The 18,833-nt window shown below is 44.9% G+C and overlaps 2 protein-coding genes across 3 annotated transcripts; one reads left to right on the top strand and one right to left on the bottom strand.

Annotated features, from left to right (window-relative positions):
• The first annotated feature begins 1,353 nt into the window (after positions 1–1,353).
• Positions 1,354–5,785, top strand: LOC123132250 (mitogen-activated protein kinase 3). Its single transcript, XM_044552035.1, has 3 exons — positions 1,354–1,489; positions 2,720–3,148; positions 4,839–5,785. The coding sequence occupies exons 2-3, from the start codon at positions 2,726–2,728 to the stop codon at positions 5,523–5,525; spliced, it is 1,110 nt and encodes a 369-aa protein (XP_044407970.1). The 5' UTR covers positions 1,354–1,489; positions 2,720–2,725; the 3' UTR covers positions 5,526–5,785.
• Positions 5,786–9,450: 3,665 nt separating this feature from the next.
• LOC123132249 (protein CHLOROPLAST IMPORT APPARATUS 2) lies at positions 9,451–13,357 on the bottom strand. Of its 2 annotated transcripts, none has more exons than XM_044552034.1 (3): positions 11,400–13,357; positions 9,918–10,134; positions 9,451–9,798 (listed from the first exon to the last, which is right to left on the bottom strand). In XM_044552034.1, the coding sequence occupies exons 1-2, from the start codon at positions 12,657–12,659 to the stop codon at positions 9,946–9,948; spliced, it is 1,449 nt and encodes a 482-aa protein (XP_044407969.1). In that variant the 5' UTR covers positions 12,660–13,357; the 3' UTR covers positions 9,451–9,798; positions 9,918–9,945. The 2 variants fall into 2 exon arrangements, with proteins under 2 accessions (XP_044407969.1, XP_044407968.1); XM_044552033.1 differs by having other exon boundaries at positions 9,973–10,134.
• Positions 13,358–18,833: the final 5,476 nt, after the last annotated feature.

Here is an 18,833-nt window from a genome sequence, read left to right as displayed (position 1 = left end):
TACATAAAATGGACGTAGAAAAACGGTTGGATGAAGTATTAGTTCAAGTCATATGGTTCCTAGTTTTCATCTCTTTTACGTCCAATTTCAACAAAAATAAGTTTCTGAATCACGATGCAAATGAACGGCTGCGCAGGGGCACGCACAACCCCTGCGTATTTATGATTGAGCCAACCCATATTTGCATATCTCTAAATGTACTTCCTCCGGGTTTTTTTTGTCTGCATATAAGATTTGGTCAAAGTCAAACTTTGTTAACTTTGACTAAGTTTATAGAAAAACATAGTAAGATTCATAATATGAAATCAATATTGTAAGATGCATCATGAAATTAATTTTCACACCATATAGATCTAGTATTGTAGATGTCGATTTTTTTTCTATAAAGTTGGTCAAACTTTACAAATTTTGACTTTGATCAAATCTTATATGCAAACTAAAAAGAAACGGAGGGAGTACGTGTTTACTTTCACTTGCATGTCTTTGCTTTCCGCTTCCTACACTCTTATAAACTTGCATGTGTAGGATGCTTGATAGATTGTTAGAAACGGCTAAAATTGCCAAAGATTACTTTTTGAGAAAAAAGAGTCAAATTTTAGGCTGGTTAGTCTATCCACACTTCTCTAGACATACTTACAAATCTTACAGAAGCCGTCAAGAGACTAGCTCATCAGTGAAAACATATCGTTAATCGGGTGAACGGTCCAGGAGATAAATCATTGGTACTTGAGCCTACGACTCACATCAGCATTCGCTGAAAGTTTTTTGCAAGATTTGTGCATGCATGCATACATGTGCTCTCCATGTAAACAAAATCCGGCAGCACTTTAAAGATCAAGAAGGTGTACACGGTGTGCACCTTAAAACGTTCCCACAAAAGCACACACACATCGTGCACAAGTCGTACCGGCGCGGTGCTCAACCCATGGCGTTCATACCAAAGCCACACTGCCCGTACAATCTCTTGTACTCGAAGCGACCCATCATGACTCACTCACTCACCCAACCCGCTCGTGAAACACATTCATCGTCCTCTCCTCCTGCCCAGCCCAAACGCGCACGCCTGCCCTATCGAACCGAGGCGTGCCGCCTGCCGCCACCGACCGCCACCGCCACGCGCACACGGGGACAACGGGACCAATCCCCTCCCTTCCATCCCACGGCAGGCGCCTCCACCCCACCCCCACTCGCGCGCACGTGGCGCCGCCCCGCGCCGCATCGGACGGCCCGCCCGCGCCCATCCCGCGGACCGACGGCCACCGTACCCTCCCCGCTCCCACGCGCCTAGCCGGGGACGGAGGAATATTCCTCGCCTCGTCCGCGCCCCCTCCCCCACCCCACCCCCACCCGCATCCTCCTCCCTCCCCCCAAGCTGCAATTCACCTCCGAATTCGGTCGCCCATGGCACCGCGGCTGCTCTGATCCTACCCACCTACCCCCTCCCCCTCCCCTCCCCTCCCCTCCCAGCTGCTCTCCCTTCCCCTCTCGTGTAAGTGAGCCTTCCTCCCCTCCTCCTCGCCCTTCTCTCCGCAATCCTTGTGCTGGGCCTGCACGGCCCGAGATCGGCGGGTTCTTGTCCGGACGGACTGCGCCGCTCTCCGTCCGTCGGAGATCGGTCGCCCCTGATCCGAGCAGCCCCAGCTGGCGAGCTCGGATTACGCCGCCTGGTGCGTGCGTGCGCGCGTGCCTACTCGAGTGTCCCGCCCAAATAATTCGATTCCCCGTACCTGACGCCCGCCCGTGCTCCGGTGATGCATCATGCATCATGCCATGGTGCTCGCCAGGGTACGCGATGACTGGCCGGGGGCATTTCTGTGACCCGCTGGTAGGGTGGTAGGCTGCCCGGCGAATCATCTGGGCAGACGATCTGGCGCGACCGGGAGCTATGGTTTCTTGCAGGCCATCCGTCCGCCGGTCGCCGGGACTGCGGATTCGGTTTGTGCGTTTAGCACTGAGGCTGATGAGAATGCGCGTGAGAGGTGGTAGTGAGTGGCATTGCATGGTGGTGATGCACAAATTGGCAGCGCTAGCGATCGAAGTTACCATTTATAAGCTTGTATAAATGGACATTGAAGCTCATCAATTCAAGAGCTGAATTGGTCAGCGTCAGTGTCCATTTATAAGCTTAGATAAGTACAACTGCACTTAGATGACATGCCAACATGTACTGCTTATATATATATACTTCATTCACTGTTGCCGACTCTGATCAGAATTTATGAGCCTTGTAGCTCGTGGTGCATGGTACAGTTTAGGTTCAGTTCAGAATTCTTCTACTTGGAGTTCCACATAAACACTTACCAAAAAAAGAAAAAGTGTTCTATTGGCATCCGAGGTCATGTAAATTTGTTACCAAAGCCTGGTTTAGTTGGAGACTGGTATACTGTCAACCTCTCCTCATCAGCTTAAGCTTTTGGGTGAACTGGTTATGGTTAGGTGCATTCACTTCAACACGGTATCAGAGTCAAGTCAAGGGATCTTGAGTTTAAGACCCAAACAACTTAAATATAGATTCAGCCTATCGATCCTTCGTCTATGGTCCGGAGGTTAGGAGAGTGTTCAAAGATGGGTGGTTAGAACCACATTGTTACAACTTGTATTTTATAATGAAGCTGACTTTTTCACATTCAAAGTTTGGTGATTGTGTAAGCTGAAAGAAATTAATTTTGCTTCTCGTACTGTTATTTATGGTATACTAAGTTATGTTTTGTTTTGTTAGTTGAAAATGGCAATGCTGGTGGATCCTCCGAATGGCATGGGAAACCAAGGGAAGCACTATTACTCAATGTGGCAAACCTTGTTTGAGATTGACACCAAGTATGTGCCTATCAAACCCATAGGCCGAGGAGCTTATGGAATAGTTTGCTCATCCATAAACCGTGAGACAAACGAGAAAGTAGCGATAAAGAAGATACATAATGTATTCGACAACCGTGTGGATGCACTAAGGACCTTGCGGGAGCTGAAACTCCTCCGGCATCTCCGCCATGAGAATGTTATTTCTTTGAAGGATATAATGATGCCTGTACAAAGGAGGAGCTTTAAGGATGTGTACTTGGTTTATGAGCTCATGGATACTGACCTGCATCAGATAATCAAATCGCCTCAGGGGCTTTCCAACGACCACTGCCAATATTTTCTTTTTCAGGTAATGCTCGGATTACACCTTTTCCGTCACTCTTCCACATTTAATTATTTGATAGTAGTGAGTATGTGTTTCTCATACTCCTTATTACTTTCACTACCTGCACCATTTATGACAATACATCTTATATCTGCACATGTACAATGTTCGTAAGGTCACTCATATTCATCAAGCATGATACCTTAGTCTGCACCAGATTAATTGGTCGCTGCAATACACAATGTTAGGTGTCTTTGTCGATTCGAACTTGAAATACACACTGTTTTGTAAACACTTAAATGTTAGTCATCAGTGTTTATAGACGACTGGTGTGAGTTTGATGTCGTTTCTTAACCATCAAGTTGCTGATCCTATCCATTTATCCCTTTAGCCCTTCAAAATCATTTGAACCATGAACTTCTTTTCACATTTTTACACTATTCTTGAAGTTTGTGCCCGCTCGGATGAAAACTGTGAAACCTAGGTAAAATCGGGAATAATTGTGCACCTTGGCATATCGTTGTCATCCTGTGTGATTCTGGTCAGTTTCACATGTTCCTTCACTCACTGGGTTTTGAAAGAACTGGCAATAACTGACCACTTATCTTCGTTTCAAAGCCCAGGTTGCTTCCTTTAGATTGACAGCTGGACAGAAGGTATCTTCTACTAGTAACTTTAGAATGGAAGGCAGATGCACTCTGTAGCTATATAGACAACCTCAAACTGGGTGACATAGAATATATTGTTGTTGTTGTTTTTTTACCTTCCCTACTTCGTTTCGGTACAATAGCATAATTCATATGTGATATGTGAATTTTTCCTTTTCTGCAAGTCACATCAACCTGTATTGCTCTGACAGTCACATTGTGAGGCCTTGTCTTGCTGCCTCATGAAATAAATAAATAAATAAGACCAACACAGGCTGATGTCCAGTGCAACCTAAAACTAGCACCTTCTGTTTAGATGTTTCTGAATTACAGCCAGACCTACCAATCCAGCTGATATATTGAATATGACTAGTTGGACTTCACTTTATCACTTGTCAGATGTCCGCATCCAAATAAAGATAACTTCGAGTGAATTGGGGCTTTCTGGTAAAAAGCTATACAAATGACATTCTTTTTACAATTTCAGCTTTTATGTACATATATTAAACTAAAGAAGTATCTGTATGACTACATGTAGTACAAGCTGTTAAACTTCATGCACTAGCCAACGCAACCAAAAGTCTGAACTGATGGAAAGGGCTAGGCAATCTATACACTTCAACACCCCCTCTCACGTGTGTCGTGAAAAGTCCAACATGTGGATAGACTCAGAGGTATGGCTCAAGAGGCCTATACGTAGACAAAGGGGGGCAGCTGCAATTTTTAGATGAACTGTGAAAGCCAGGACTTGAACTCAAGACCTTAGCACCGATACCATGTTAAACTTCATGCACTAGCCAACGCAACCAAAAGTCCGAACTGATGGAAAGGGCTAGGCAATCTACATATACACTTCAACACAAGCATCCATTCTAAAAGAACCATCTCTAATTATAAGCATTCATTCTGAAGAAGTATAAGCATGCTGATGAATTTACAGTTCATGTTCCCTTGCACTTCATTTAACCTGTTGTCTTAAGATCCTTTGAATTCATTTATTCTTTTCTATTTTTCCTATTTACATTTTTTGTTGATAATTTGAGATGATGTTGTTTTCTTCATTGCAGTTGCTTCGAGGACTGAAATACCTCCATTCAGCAGAGATACTCCACAGAGACCTAAAACCTGGGAACCTACTGGTGAATGCAAACTGTGATCTGAAGATATGCGATTTTGGTCTTGCACGTACAAACAGTAGTAAAGGCCAGTTTATGACTGAATATGTCGTCACCCGCTGGTATAGGGCTCCTGAGTTGCTGCTTTGCTGCGACAACTACGGCACTTCCATTGATGTTTGGTCTGTTGGCTGCATCTTTGCTGAGCTACTTGGCCGCAAGCCTATTTTCCCCGGGACAGAGTGCCTAAATCAGCTAAAACTGATAGTCAATGTTCTTGGCACGATGAGCGAGTCTGACCTGGAGTTCATCGACAACCCAAAGGCCCGCAGATATATCAAGACCCTCCCCTACACTCCTGGTGTTCCACTTGCAAGTATGTACCCACATGCACACCCTCTGGCCATCGATCTATTACAGAAGATGCTCATCTTCGACCCTACCAAAAGGGTCAGTGTTACCCAGGCCCTTGAGCACCCTTACATGTCTCCTCTGTATGACCCAAGTGCAAACCCTCCCGCGCAAGTGCCCATCGATCTCGACATAGATGAGAACATCAGCTCAGAGATGATCAGGGAAATGATGTGGCAGGAGATGCTTCACTACCACCCTGAAGCCGCCACGGCAGTAAACATGTGACGACGATCTTGCAGTGCCCTGGGAAGAACCCGGCAGGCTCACTCCTTTTTTCCTCGAAAAGACTACTGCGATTATCGCACCTATTAAGTAACCACGACGTGCAGTGTGGAGAGGTATCTCCGTGTAAATATGCAGTGCGATAAGAACCGCATATGGATAGTTCTTGTTATGGACCACTTTGGTGTATGTATACTGTTGTGTTGTTGTATAAGCTCATGAAAGAACTGTTGAAGCGAATTCAGTAAGTTGTTGATTTGTGATGGCCCTCCTGTGTTTGTTGTTGCAGTTGGTATTTGAAGCAGACCTGCTGTTATTCTCTTGTGTGTATTTTTCTTTAGTATTAATCGGCAAATATTGCACTAGTAAAAATACAAGTTAGGCTTGGTGATATTTGAAGAGGTAAATACACTAGGAGTCTTACAACTTGCGCGCGGCGGTCAGTTTGGTGCACAAACTTGTAAAATACGTGTTTCTGGTCCACGAACTTGCATGAAGATGCAAATACGGTCACATTATACGTATGCGAACATATCTACTCCCTAGTTGGTAAGCCAGCGTGGCAAGGGCCCGCTGTCAGCCACTGTAATAGTTCTTGCATGGTAAATTTGCAGAAAAGCCCATGCCTTTTTTGTTAATACATTGGGCCACTCAAGTAAAATAAATAAAACAAGGGCTGAGGATGGGTTTCAAATGGATGACCTGCAGCTAAACATATCCTGTGTACAACCAGCAGACCGACAACAATACACGTTTATATCGCACGACTATAGTATATTTTATCAACAGGGACCAAAAATTTAAAGAAGAAATCAAACCCGAAAAAAGGATCCCACAATTCAAACCTGTGAAATTGTGGTCGCCCATGACTAAGCTAACCACCGGGCTACAATGGCACAGGATGTTATAATTATATAAACACTGTTTATGTTGTTATGTCTTTTGTTCAATGTAAGAAATACAAAAAAAAAACTTATATTCTAGTGTTGTGACCTTCCAAAAATGTCCATGTGTTACAAAAAAAGGTACGTTAAATATTAGATAATATTTCAACATTGTAAAATATATATTTGTATAATTACAAATATACATTGCATTTAGAAATGTTCATGCATTTAAGAAAATGTTCATGACATTTAAAAAATTAATACAATGTAAAAAAATGTTCGCATAGTTTAAAAATATTGTCTATCATCCAAAAATGTTTAACATGTATTTGAAATAGGTTAAAACTTGTATTTGAAAAAATGTAAATTATATGTTTAGAAATATTAAACAAATATATAAATGTATTTAGAATTTAGATGTATACCTGAAAGTATGAAAAAAATTGACATCAAAACATATAATTGAAAAAATGTTAATAATGTATTTGGAAAGTGTATAAAAATATTTCTGTTGTATATAAAGATGTAAAATATGTATGTAAAAGTATATATCAAAATATATATTTGAAAAAAATATTAATCACGTATTTGAAAATGCTAAACATATATAAAGAATAATGTTTAGTATGGTACCATGCATTTGTTTTTTTGCGGGAGCAGTACGTATGAGCCTGTATGTAGTTATAATATTTGAATATTATCCAACTCAAAAAATGTTTAAATATTATTTAAAATGCCGCGTACCTTTTTTTATAACGCATTAACATTTTTGTGAGGTCACAAACACTAGAATATAAGTAGTATTTCTTACGTCGAACAAAAGAGATGACAAGATATAAAATGTTTAGCTCTTTGGAACATTATTTTTTTTTAGTAGCGTCCAGGACTCCAGGAGGTCACAGGTTCAAACTGTAATTCTTTAATTTTTCCAGTCCGTGTTTATAGGATGTAAATGGTAGTCCTACTGTTCAATCATGAAAGGTTATCTGGTCTAGTGGCTGTTCACGCAAGACTATTAGCGGCAGGTCATGTGTACGAAACCCAACACCTTTTCCCTTAAGTATTTTTCCTTTACGTGAAGGTTTTCTGCAGATCGACCATAGGAGAACTGTTATAGTGGCTGACACCGGGCCCTAGCGATGTTGGCGTACCATGCAGGTTATAGATACGTTCACGTACGTAAAATGTGATCGTATTTGCACGTTCATGCAAGTTAGCGGATCAAAAACACGTATTTTGCAAGTTTGTGCACCAAACTGATCGCCACGTGCTAGTTCTAAGACTTCTAGTGTATTTACCTCATATTTGAAGTTTACGTGAAGGTTTTCTGCAGATCGACCATAGGAGAACTGTTATAGTGGCTGACACCGGGCCCTAGCGATGTTGGCGTACCATGCAGGTTATAGATACGTTCACGTACGTAAAATGTGATCGTATTTGCACGTTCATGCAAGTTAGCGGATCAAAAACACGTATTTTGCAAGTTTGTGCACCAAACTGATCGCCGCGCGCAAGTTCTAAGACTTCTAGTGTATTTACCTCATATTTGAAGTTTACTTGCTGTTAAAGTCTATTGGGTTTATACTACTACTTAACTAGGGCCTTTAATCACTGCAGGATAAGAATTAAGGTGCCTTTTTGACTCTGCAGTCTGAAAGTAAATCCTCCAGAACATAAAAACCCGCCTGAATTTTGAAAGCGCACACTTGTGCACGTACAAGAATGAACCCACAAGCAAAACAAAAATGGTTAGCAAGGCCATTAGCCATTCCTCTTAAACAAGTGAGAGGCAAATTAAACCCATCACCTTGTTTTCTTTTTTAGCTGTAAGATGTCAATATTTCTCTTTTCAAATTTTTCGCTTCCTATGACTGCAATAATTTTGAACTTGGAAACTTGAAGTACCATTTTAGTAAGCTTGTCAACTTTTTTTTTAACTTAAGCTTCCCGAATGGGCCGATCGCGGATGGAAAGTCATCAAGGTCGTGAGCTTGCCAGCCCCACGCCCTAGAAGGAAGAACCCGCCTTCCAAGTTTATATTTTAGAGCATGGTTAATAGTATAGTCGGTTGCTGGCTATATGGTCCTGCCACATCATTTATAGCTAAGCTTATAGTCGACAAATACAATAGTTGTATGTAAATATGTACTATCTTTTTAATACATGGTTTACCTTCCTCTCTCACAACATGCTTACGAGCACGTGGTGTAGCCGGCTGTTAATCAGTAGCCCGCTTTCCTTCTCTCTCCTCCAACTCATCCAAAATATAATATCTAAAGGCTTACAGCCCGCCTACGTGGCACCATATTGTACTTGCTCTTGGGCGTACGGCCGGCGATGATGTGAGGGGCGGCGTTCCTCTTTCCGAAATGGAAGGAAGAACCCGCCTCCCATGTTTTCTCAGGCCATCGGATCAGATCTGCACGGCCTCAGATCTAGACTTAACAAAACACACGGGTATTTGCTTCGTCTCGCACCCACCCCCTCCCCCTTCAGAAAAAAGAGCCCATCCTCCTGAGATCGAGGCTCTTAACGAACCCACTTTGCAGTTCTCCACTCCCACGAGATCGAAGAGCAGCCGAGCGGTTGGTTCCAGCAGGCAATGCCGGCGCCGCCGCCGCCGAAATTCCCTCACCGTCGGCGATCCCCGTGAGCTATGACAGGTACGCATGCGATTCTAGTCCCAGCCGCTTGAATTTTCAGGTGATGTTTCAGATTTCCATGTAATCTGCTGTTATATGATTGTATCTCAATTACTTTTGGACTACAATGCAATCCCTTCTGAGTGAAAATTGTACCCATATTTCTGCTGTAATTCTCGGATCCTTCATTTGAGTGGTAATATATTCAGGTGGGGAAGCTCTCCCCCCGTGACCGTTCAAAAAAAAAACTTTTGGACTACAAAATTTGCCATCTGTGCGATGTTTTGCTTTGCTGTGCATGTTTCCGATGCGATGCGCAGATGGAGCGAGTGATTTCAGAGAGGTAAAAATGGATGAAACAGCACCATCTGTGCATAACATAACATATATCCGGATATATGACTGTAATATTCTAGCATCACTTTATTTCCTTCCTTTACCTCACATTGTAAACCCGAGACATAAAAACTATGTGACCTGACCTGATCTCTGATCCCCATGGCAACTGGGCATCACTATCCTCCTCTCTCCGCAAAGCAAAACTCCGAAACACAAAGAACAGAAAAGAAAAAAAGGGGAGGGAACAAAAAACTCTCACTCACTCACTGAGGTCTCTTGGCTAACGAGAGAAGCTAAAAAGGGCCAAAAAAGAGGTGTCCATTTAAAGGCTAGCAACAAGTATCACTATATCTAGCTCTCTTCCTCCAGGGCTTGCTGCAGAAGAGACGGGCTCCTAACAAACCTTCCCTGAAATGACAAAAAACAGAGAACATCAGTAAACCCCGAAGACTCCGTTTCGACAAAGTAGACACGTAGGTGATGGTGATCTGGTGTGAGGAGTGAAGCTTTTCCAGTGCTTGGCTTACAAATATTATACTGCAACTTTTTATTCTTTCAAGCATCAGTTCTAGTAGTGCTTGCCTTCATCCGAGGCCGACAGTCGGCGTTCACCTTCCGCACCTGGTACCGGATCTTCTTCGAGAACAGCCGGTTGCGCCGCTTCTCCTTGTACCTCATCACCCTTGCTTCCCTGATGCCGCCGGACCCGTTCTCAGGAAACAAGTCGATGTCTGCAAGTTTGGCCTGCAACAAGGGTTCATCCTTGATTAGTGAGACTGTAAGAGTATCTTCTCATTCAGAATTCAAGAAAAGAAATGTAAAACATGTTTACAGTTTTACATTGTTATTAAACCGTGTCATAAATCGTAAGGTGAGTAATGATGCCATCGTGTGTCCAAACTACAAGGTACAAAGAAGCTGGACAGATCTGCATAATGATTCTTGCCACTTATGACAGCTGCAAGTCTTGCCATCTATCAGAGCAAATTGCAGAAAAGCCAACTGAATTGGGGCTAACAGTTTGTTGCAGCTGCTCTATCACTGGCCCAAAAGGCACCAAATTTGAGCCCAAGTGACTCTCAGCAACAAGACAAACATGTAATCTATGGCAGGAAATCTCCAGGCTCAATTGCCTGTGGTCCACTGTTGAATAATTGAGCATAATGGAATGGTTGAATCTAGTTTATCCAATTTGTAACAGTTATTTTTCTATAGAACAATTTCTACCGTTATTCACCCACAAGTTTAGCAGAATGTAAAAATAAATAAAACTCATGTGTTCACTGGACTTAGAGCTAAATTCAGCTCATGAAATCTAAGGGTTAGGTTTGCCAGGATTCGCTATTTAGTTTTTTTTTCCCTTATAAACTATTTTTACTACTTCGATTTTATGGGTTACTGGATTATCAGTGGTACTCTTAAAAGGTGTGTACTTACAGATATGCAGTAGTACAGGACTGGGTACTTCTTGTGAGTTGTGGCTTTGTGAGGGACCATCAGTTGGATAAACAATTTTCCTAGTTTATTATGGGCTTAATAGTTGATACCAGTTCCACAATATGGCAGTTGCGTATCAACTTATCAAGCATGTGGTTTCCAGTTGTGGGGTGTCCCTTTTTCTTTGCTGAAGAAAGCAATTCACAAGAGGCAAAATTCTTCTGTTTGTCTAGCAAAAGGAGTTAACATGTCGGAAGAAATGGGGATGCACGAGGCACCCGAAATTTAATTATGGTGGTGGAACTGAAATACAATCTTCTATCAGAAAACATATTCAGAGTAACTCATATCAGTTTGAAAACATGTCTGTAATTTAGCTGATGTAGTAAGAGTGTCATAGAAGAGGTAACATCATCTACAGGGATTGTCAAATTTTGTGTAAATGAGATTTGTTTTGACTTAAATAACAAACTGAAATGAAAATTTGAGTTACTGTTAGCTCATCAAAATTATGTTGCAGTCTCCTGCTGCACGCAAGAGGAAGAAAAAATTCAGAGAAACCAAGTACTCACCCGCACTTCGGCGGCAGACTCCGACGAATCCGGCGCGCCGCCCTCCGCGAACATAGACCCTTTGCCGGACCACTCCTTGAGCACGTCGTCGGTGTCCAGCTTCAGCCCCAGGCCAGTCTTCGGCGCCTTTGTCGGCGCGCTGTCATCGTCGTCATTGCCGTCCGCCGCGTCCAGTGTTCCATCGGCCCCCTCCTCGCATTTCGCTTTGGACAGCTCCTCCTCCTTGGCCATCACCTTCTCCATCTTCACCTTCTTCTTCTTCTTGCTCTTTTTCTTCTCTGGTGCTGCCGACGCCGGCGGCGGCATTGCGGTGTTGGACACTGCCGCTGCAGGTTCTGTCGGTGGTGGCGACGGTGGTGTGACCGTGATGTCCTTCACCGGCACGGCAGGCCACATCCACCAGGCGCCGTCGTCGTCCCGCCGCTTGAGGGCGCGGTTGAGGTTGGGGCGGGTGCTTTGCCGGGAGCCGAGGCCGAGCTCGAACCGGCCAGCGAGACCGACGACCATGAGGCTCCTGAGGTAGGGGTGTATGCCGGAGCTGGACAGGATGGAGTCGTCGGACGTGGCGGTGGGCGTGTTGGCCTCCATGGTGAGGCTCCCCATGATGCCGTCGATGCCCTCGGCGGCGCCGCCGGCCGCGGCCTCGTCGACGTCGAGGATGGACTCGGCGTCGAAGCCGTCGTCGTCGAAGTCGAGCTCGCCGGGCTCGTCGGTGGCGGTGTCGGGGCTGGCCGGCGACGGCGCCGGGTCGCGGAAGTCCCGGAACGCGCTGCTGACGGGCGTCGGGGACGAGCAGTTCTTGCAGGCGTCGGCGGACGGGCTGTGCGGCGGCGGCGAGGGCGAGGCCGCGTGGTCGCGGAGGAGGAATGCGGCGTCGGACAGGACGGGGAGCGGCGGGAGGAGGTCGGAGGAGGACGGGGCGGCGGCGCCGAAGGCCACGGCGAGGCCCGAGAGCGGCGGGCGCGGCGCCGTGGCCGTCTTGGGGCTCTTCTTGACGGGGAAGACGGAGGGGTGGATGGAGGCGAGCAGCGCGGCGGCCTCGTTGTAGGCCTGGTTGGGGCGCTTCCGCGGCGCCCGCGCGCGCTTGAGCGACACGGAGGTGGCCGAGGAGGACGCGTTGGAGGCCTCCGAGAGCGTGGAGGACGGCGAGGAGTGCGCCGGCCTCAGCGGCGACGAGTGCGCGTGCGCCCCCGGCGACGCCGCCGCCTTCACCATGTCCAGGTCCAGCCGCAGCCCCGTGGGTATGCAGGACGACGTCATCGCCAATGCCCCCTCAACCACCACCACCGCTCAAGCCGAGAATTTACTCCAGCTCCTCTCTTCCCCTCCGATCAATCAATGAACTCCACCGCCGCCGCCACCACAGCTCCACAAGAACCGAATGAATTCCTTCCTAAACCCCTAAACCCCGGAAGATTGCTGGTCAACCGAGGAATTCCCTTCCTTCTCGGCCGATGAAAGCGGCGAGACGGGGAGGAAGACGGAGAAAAGGTAGCGAGGAAGCGGCAACTTTTTCTTCCTTTTCCGAGGGGCAAACGGGGCGCTAAGCAGAGCCGCAGCAGAGACCTTGGGACATGGGCAAACTCCAAAGAGGAAAGGAAAACTAATGGCCGCCCCCACCCCCACCTGGGATGGACTCGACTGGAGCTGCGCGTATATGAAAACACCAAGAACAAAATAGGGGACGGAAGGATTCTACAGCGGCTGCCGTACTCCTCTGTCTGTGGCAAGGGGAAGAAGTCAAGCCAGGAGCAGAGCCAGCAAGAACAGAGCAGGGTATGGATTCTGCGAGCTAGCAGCTGCGTCTTTGGGATTGGAGATGGGCGAAGGGAAGAGAAGAGGAATGCTAACTAGGGATCCTACGGGAAGGCTAGAGAGAGAGATGAGAAGGAGGGAGGGAATTGCGGGGGATTGGAGGCGGTGGGGGAGGAGGAAGAAAGGGTTCAAGAGGAGGGGGGAGGGGGTGGGGTTTTAGCGAGGGAGGAGCTGCTGGAAGAGACAAGCCACTCTCATGAGGTCGCTCTCCTCCCTCTGGCCCGTGGGACCCACGCTGCATTTTGCGCAGGCTGGCCCCCTCCCTCCTCTCTCTCTCCTCTCTCTAGGTGGTACGTACTGGTACATGTGTTGGAATCGTGGTGTGTCATCTGGGATTTGCAATGGATAAGTGGAGAGCGTGAGACCAATTTGCCCTGTGCTTCCATGGCTCCCCACGGTCACAGGAAAGCTAGAATTCCTGGGCTCACAGGTCAAGATAAAAAAAAAGTCTTATCAACAATGAGATTTGTATTAACTCTTTTCGTCTCATAATATAAGAACGTTTTTGACACGACAGAGGAATTAACTTTTAGTGTATTCTGGCTTTGTACCGTGGCATGGTTCCCATGTCCCCGGTAGTAGTTTATCATCAGAAGATGGAGAGAAGGAGAAATATTGTTAGTTTAATCATCGGTTTGTTTCATGTGTGACTATGTACTAAATCAAATATTTCATCCAGGGACGGCACTGACCAATGGAACACAAACGTCTAGCCATTAATAATGCCCCTTTTTGGACTAATACCCATTGTCGCCATGCATCTTGTGCTGGATGGAAAGCAAAGCTTTGAAGCGTTCCTCCTCCCATACGTTCTTTGGTGAAATGTCAAGTACTGTCATTTTGTCTTAATTGTCCTCAAATGTTGTTGCACATATCAATAGTATGCCTACTCCTCCGTCTCACAATGTACGATTTTTTTACACTAGTTACATTATGAGACGAAGGGAGTAGTTATGTATCCCTGGTAAGAATCGGCATATACTTTTTGTTCTTCTCAAATACTTCATTCGTATCTAGACAAATCTAAGACAAGAATTTTGGAATGGAGGGAGTATAATAGTATATGCCATTTGTTTGTTGAACAACAGAACAAATATGTTGGCATTAACTATGTAGATTCTTTTTCATTCACTTTTATTTTTTCCAAAAGGCAAACCACGAGATTCAACCTAGGACTAGTAAATGTTATTTATTTATTTTTGCGAGAAGACTAGTAAATGTTTTTACTTTGCAATATTGAACATGACTACTCGCAAAAGAAAACTGAGCATGACATATGAAGTGCTTGGAAACCCTAGCTCTGAATTTTCTTCCCGTGTAAACCCTTCATTACTCCTCTCTTGGCAAAATCAAGCGAGCAAATTCTCGCATTTAGGTTCACGTTGCAAAAGCTTTCTTTGAAACCACGGCGCAAAAAATAAACATGGCACGCACCATCAACACTCACAACTTTTGATATGAGAAACCTTTCAAACCCAATCATCCACCGTCAACCTATGATCGCCGATTTCTCACAAAACAGGAAAGAAAAAAAACCTATGGTCACTGATACATGTCAACATTTGGTCGGAGGTTGCAACCACCCAAAATGGATGTAAGAAAGAAGCAAAGGCGTAGAAGGGCATATCGGTAACTTGGCCTGTGCTGGTACACGCTATCATCTGATTGCCCGTCATCCTCAACGCCCATCTACTGATCCAAATCTACCCGGCAAGTGGACCTCCCAACGGCAAACCTATAATCCCTGCTTATCTGCTGACGTGGCGCGCTCCCATTGGCCGCGCCGGATTTCCCCAGGCCTACGTGGCGGCGGCCCTTTTATCGGCGCGCGCGGCAACCTTTTCACGTGAAGCCGTGGAAGCCGCGGGCCCCGCCGGATCTTGGAGCCTTGCATGCATGCATGGCCGACGATGGTTGGCTCACACGGGCGCGCGCACACACACACACAAACCTTTTTTTTTCCTTTTACTTTTTTTGTCTCCGCGTACGGATTATTTGGGATCTGCGTCGCACGACTTGGATCGTTTCACTCCATGGGTGCATGCCTGCTACGGCAAATTGCTCAGACGAAGCAGAATTAATTTCACCTTCCTCGCAAACTTTCAACCATGTAGACATGTCATGTGATTCGACTCAGTAGTGCACTCTGTGAAAATCATGCGTTGCAAATGGACATGTTTTTGCTGCTACGTAGTTCATTTTTATCTAAATAAATCGAGAGTGCTGAATGGACGTTCAAGATTTACGGCGACTGTTTGCTTTTCCTGTTCGTGGCCCTCGCCTTTTGACGTTGGGCTCTTTTTTTATGGTATATTTAGGAGCTGGATTGTGTGGTAGCGATGCACCATACGTTGTGTCCCCATGGATCAATCGCTAATGATAGAGGGGAGGGGCCGGGTGAGCCAATCCCAGCCAACCAAAGAAATCCTCCCTCTTTGTTTAGGATGAGGTTATTTTTATTTTTGTCCCTTGTAGGACACAGCAGGTAGGGCTAGCTGGATCTTTTTGCAAGACAAGAGATATTTCATCTTTTACGCTCCAAAGTATCTTTTGGACTTTTGGTGCAGCTAGTTCCTCAGAATCTCTTCTTATTACACAATTTTGCATTTCCGGTGTATCCTACAACACTAATTCTTAAAAAAATGTAGAAATAAGAGAGATGATGACATTTTTTTTTTCGTTCTAAAACGGTTGTAAAATGTCTCATGCCTTGGCAACATATATTAGCGAGATATGAATACATCTTCACCATTTAATCTGGTAGAGATTTTGTATATTCTTTTGTGAACTAGTTTTTGCAAAAGATAAATCTCTAGCGAGTTACATGTTGCCACCAAGATTCCAACACAGCACACAATCAACCTTAGGAATTGAAAGGCCGTGATGTACCAACCAATCACGTTCATCTACGCACGGAGCAATTCGGATAGGTCCATCCAACAAGTGCCTATAGAGCTAGAACGTACCAACAGATTGTGTGATTGCATTGTCGCCAGCTATTTTTCAGACGTTTGTGCGGCACTTGTTCTACGGCTCTCCTTTGCTGTCCAAGTACATCTTCTTGAAATATCCCCCAAAATCTCTCTAAAATAAATAATATTATCCATGATTTGTTCTGCCTATGTTTGAAATTTCTGTGTACCAATAAGGGCTACACAAAACGACTTGTTTTTGTCTCTTGCAACGCAAAAAATTTCTAGGAACATAGAAGTAGAGGAAAATGGTATTGATATGGCATAGGGTGTGTTGAATCATACATGAAACCGCACACATGAGTTTTGTAAAATGCTATTTTGATGATTCACGTGAATTCAAAGGTAATCTGAAGGAAGAGTTGGTTGATGCAAAAAGAAAAACATGTGACTTGTGCTCATGTCAAAATTCCCTGAAAGTTCTTATTGCTTGTGCTTATTCCATAGGACGAATTCATGCATTTGTTTCAAGCAGTCATATAAAGAAAACACTAAAAATTATAGAAATTATATAATGCAAATATGCAAGTTATTTATCAGGGTTGCAAGCGTGTACGAGCTGAGGCATGACGATCTAGCATGCAGGAGTGACTTCTTCATTGAAAGTGGGGGCTATAGCATGGGGTGACTTCGGTTTGATGGTGCGTCGAGTACAGGGTTTCGAGCTACGGAGTGAAAGCTCTAGGTCTGACCTGCATAGGTTGCCCCTGACAATGTCGGTGATCCACGTCTTTCCTTGTTGAAGGCATTATCTGGAGTTTACTTGGGAATCCTCTTCGGGGTGAAAACCCATGATCTACCCTCTGTGGGTGGATCTCGCGACGACACTCATGACCCATTCTCTTCTTGGAGGACTTATGTTTTCAAGCACATCACTCGCAGTCGGGGTGATATCATTGGCGGTGGTTGATGATGTTTGTTGTTGTTCCATGTTATAGTTAGCTTCGATGGGCCTTTCGGCGGCCATCTTTTTTGTTTTCTTCATGATGTGTGCTTTGGTGTTGACTATGTGCATCCTGTGTAGAGGCCGGCATTTGCATTGCCTTGATGCGACAATGTGAGTTAATAAAATACACCCTTTATATTAAAAATGCATGCACTCGTGCATATACAAGGTTTTAGGTATACGTGTGCATCCATCTTCAAACCATGTTACAAATGATTGTTGCTGAATTAATTTCTTATACCTTTTATTTCTTTGTTAGCTTGACCTTTTTGGGTGAACTAGTAGGCGTATGCAACTTAGGGCATTAGAGTTCATATGTCTAGTGCATGTTGGCCATAGTGTTGTCTTCGATGATCGGTTGTTTGGTCCATAGTCTTAGACTAATACAGCTGTAATTCTGTTTCTATATCAATGCATCGAGACGTAAGTTTTACATTTTCTTAGGAAAAAAGAGTTAGGATGTCTCAAGTCCAAGACTTGTCTGGCGTAATTTGAATTTGGAAGACGATAGGCCCATTTCGAACGTTCAGATTTGAGTTACATGTGAGGAGTAGAAGTGTTTGTGTGTGTGCAGGTTTGTCGCCAGCTTGCTTGTAGCATCTGACCACGTGCACGAAAATTATAAATGCGGACATTTTTTAGCATTTGGCTACGTGCGTGCTTATCCATGCAACATACATCTAATTTGGATATTTTGCAAGTTCAGAAAAATGAATGCATTTGGCTTCTGAGTCTGGGTACGTGTGACATGAATGACTAGGTGGCTTTTCATCATACGGCCGGCCGGGTCAGAAATATCAAGGCCATATATGGTAGTAGTAGTTCGTTAATTGGGTTGTCGCTATAGCGCCAAAGGAGCTAAGATCTATAGCATGGCGAATCATGCATGCCACGAGACCTTGCCGAGCGCTGTGGTACCACCAGCGCCATACGAATTAGTGCACAAGAAAGCAATCAAGCTAGAGCCAAACAAGCGCCCATGATAACGGAAAACTTCAGATTTGGGCCCCTGGATTTCCCAGCAACTGGATAGCCCGGGCAATTGTGGCATGCATATTGGCCGACGTAGTATCTTTGTCGGTCGTCGGCGATTACAGTTAAATTTCTCCTTCTCCTCATCATCCTTTTTTCGAAACAGTTTTGCTAAGTCCCGTGTCGACTGAGACTTCGTTATGTCTCAGTCAATGTCATATGCTTTTGATCTTGCATGGAAATTTGTACAAAAAATCTTTTCAGTTTTTCCTTTTTCTTATTATACATTAATATCAATTTGACTAAAACTTGATTAAATCTCAGTCGATTGAGACCTAACCACACCCTTTTCAAAATGCCACCGGCTAAAAGCTACTAGCTCTCCTGAAAGGGAAAAAAAATCTACCATGCACGGTATCTACCGTGCATGTATCAGCCACTCATGCATGCATGTATTTTTTAGAAAAAGAGGATGACCCCCGGCCTCTGCATCTGGGAGATGCATACGACCACTTTATTGATTATTCTCGAGGACCTTACAAAGTATTACAACAGTGTGCCTGAATCCATCATCTTGGCAATACATGCCGCTACTCCTATCCAAAATGATGAAGGGGTGCTAGCTGGGCCACTATCCAAACCACTCACCTAAGCCTAACATCAAAAGCCGGAAGCCGAAACATATTCGGAAGCCCCAGCCGAGCCACATACCGGGTCTGGGGCACAATC

This window comes from Triticum aestivum, chromosome 6A (assembly GCF_018294505.1).
Source record: "Triticum aestivum cultivar Chinese Spring chromosome 6A, IWGSC CS RefSeq v2.1, whole genome shotgun sequence".
NCBI classification, from domain to species: Eukaryota; Viridiplantae; Streptophyta; class Magnoliopsida; order Poales; family Poaceae; genus Triticum; species Triticum aestivum.
This window is presented reverse-complemented; position numbering and strand designations above follow the sequence as displayed.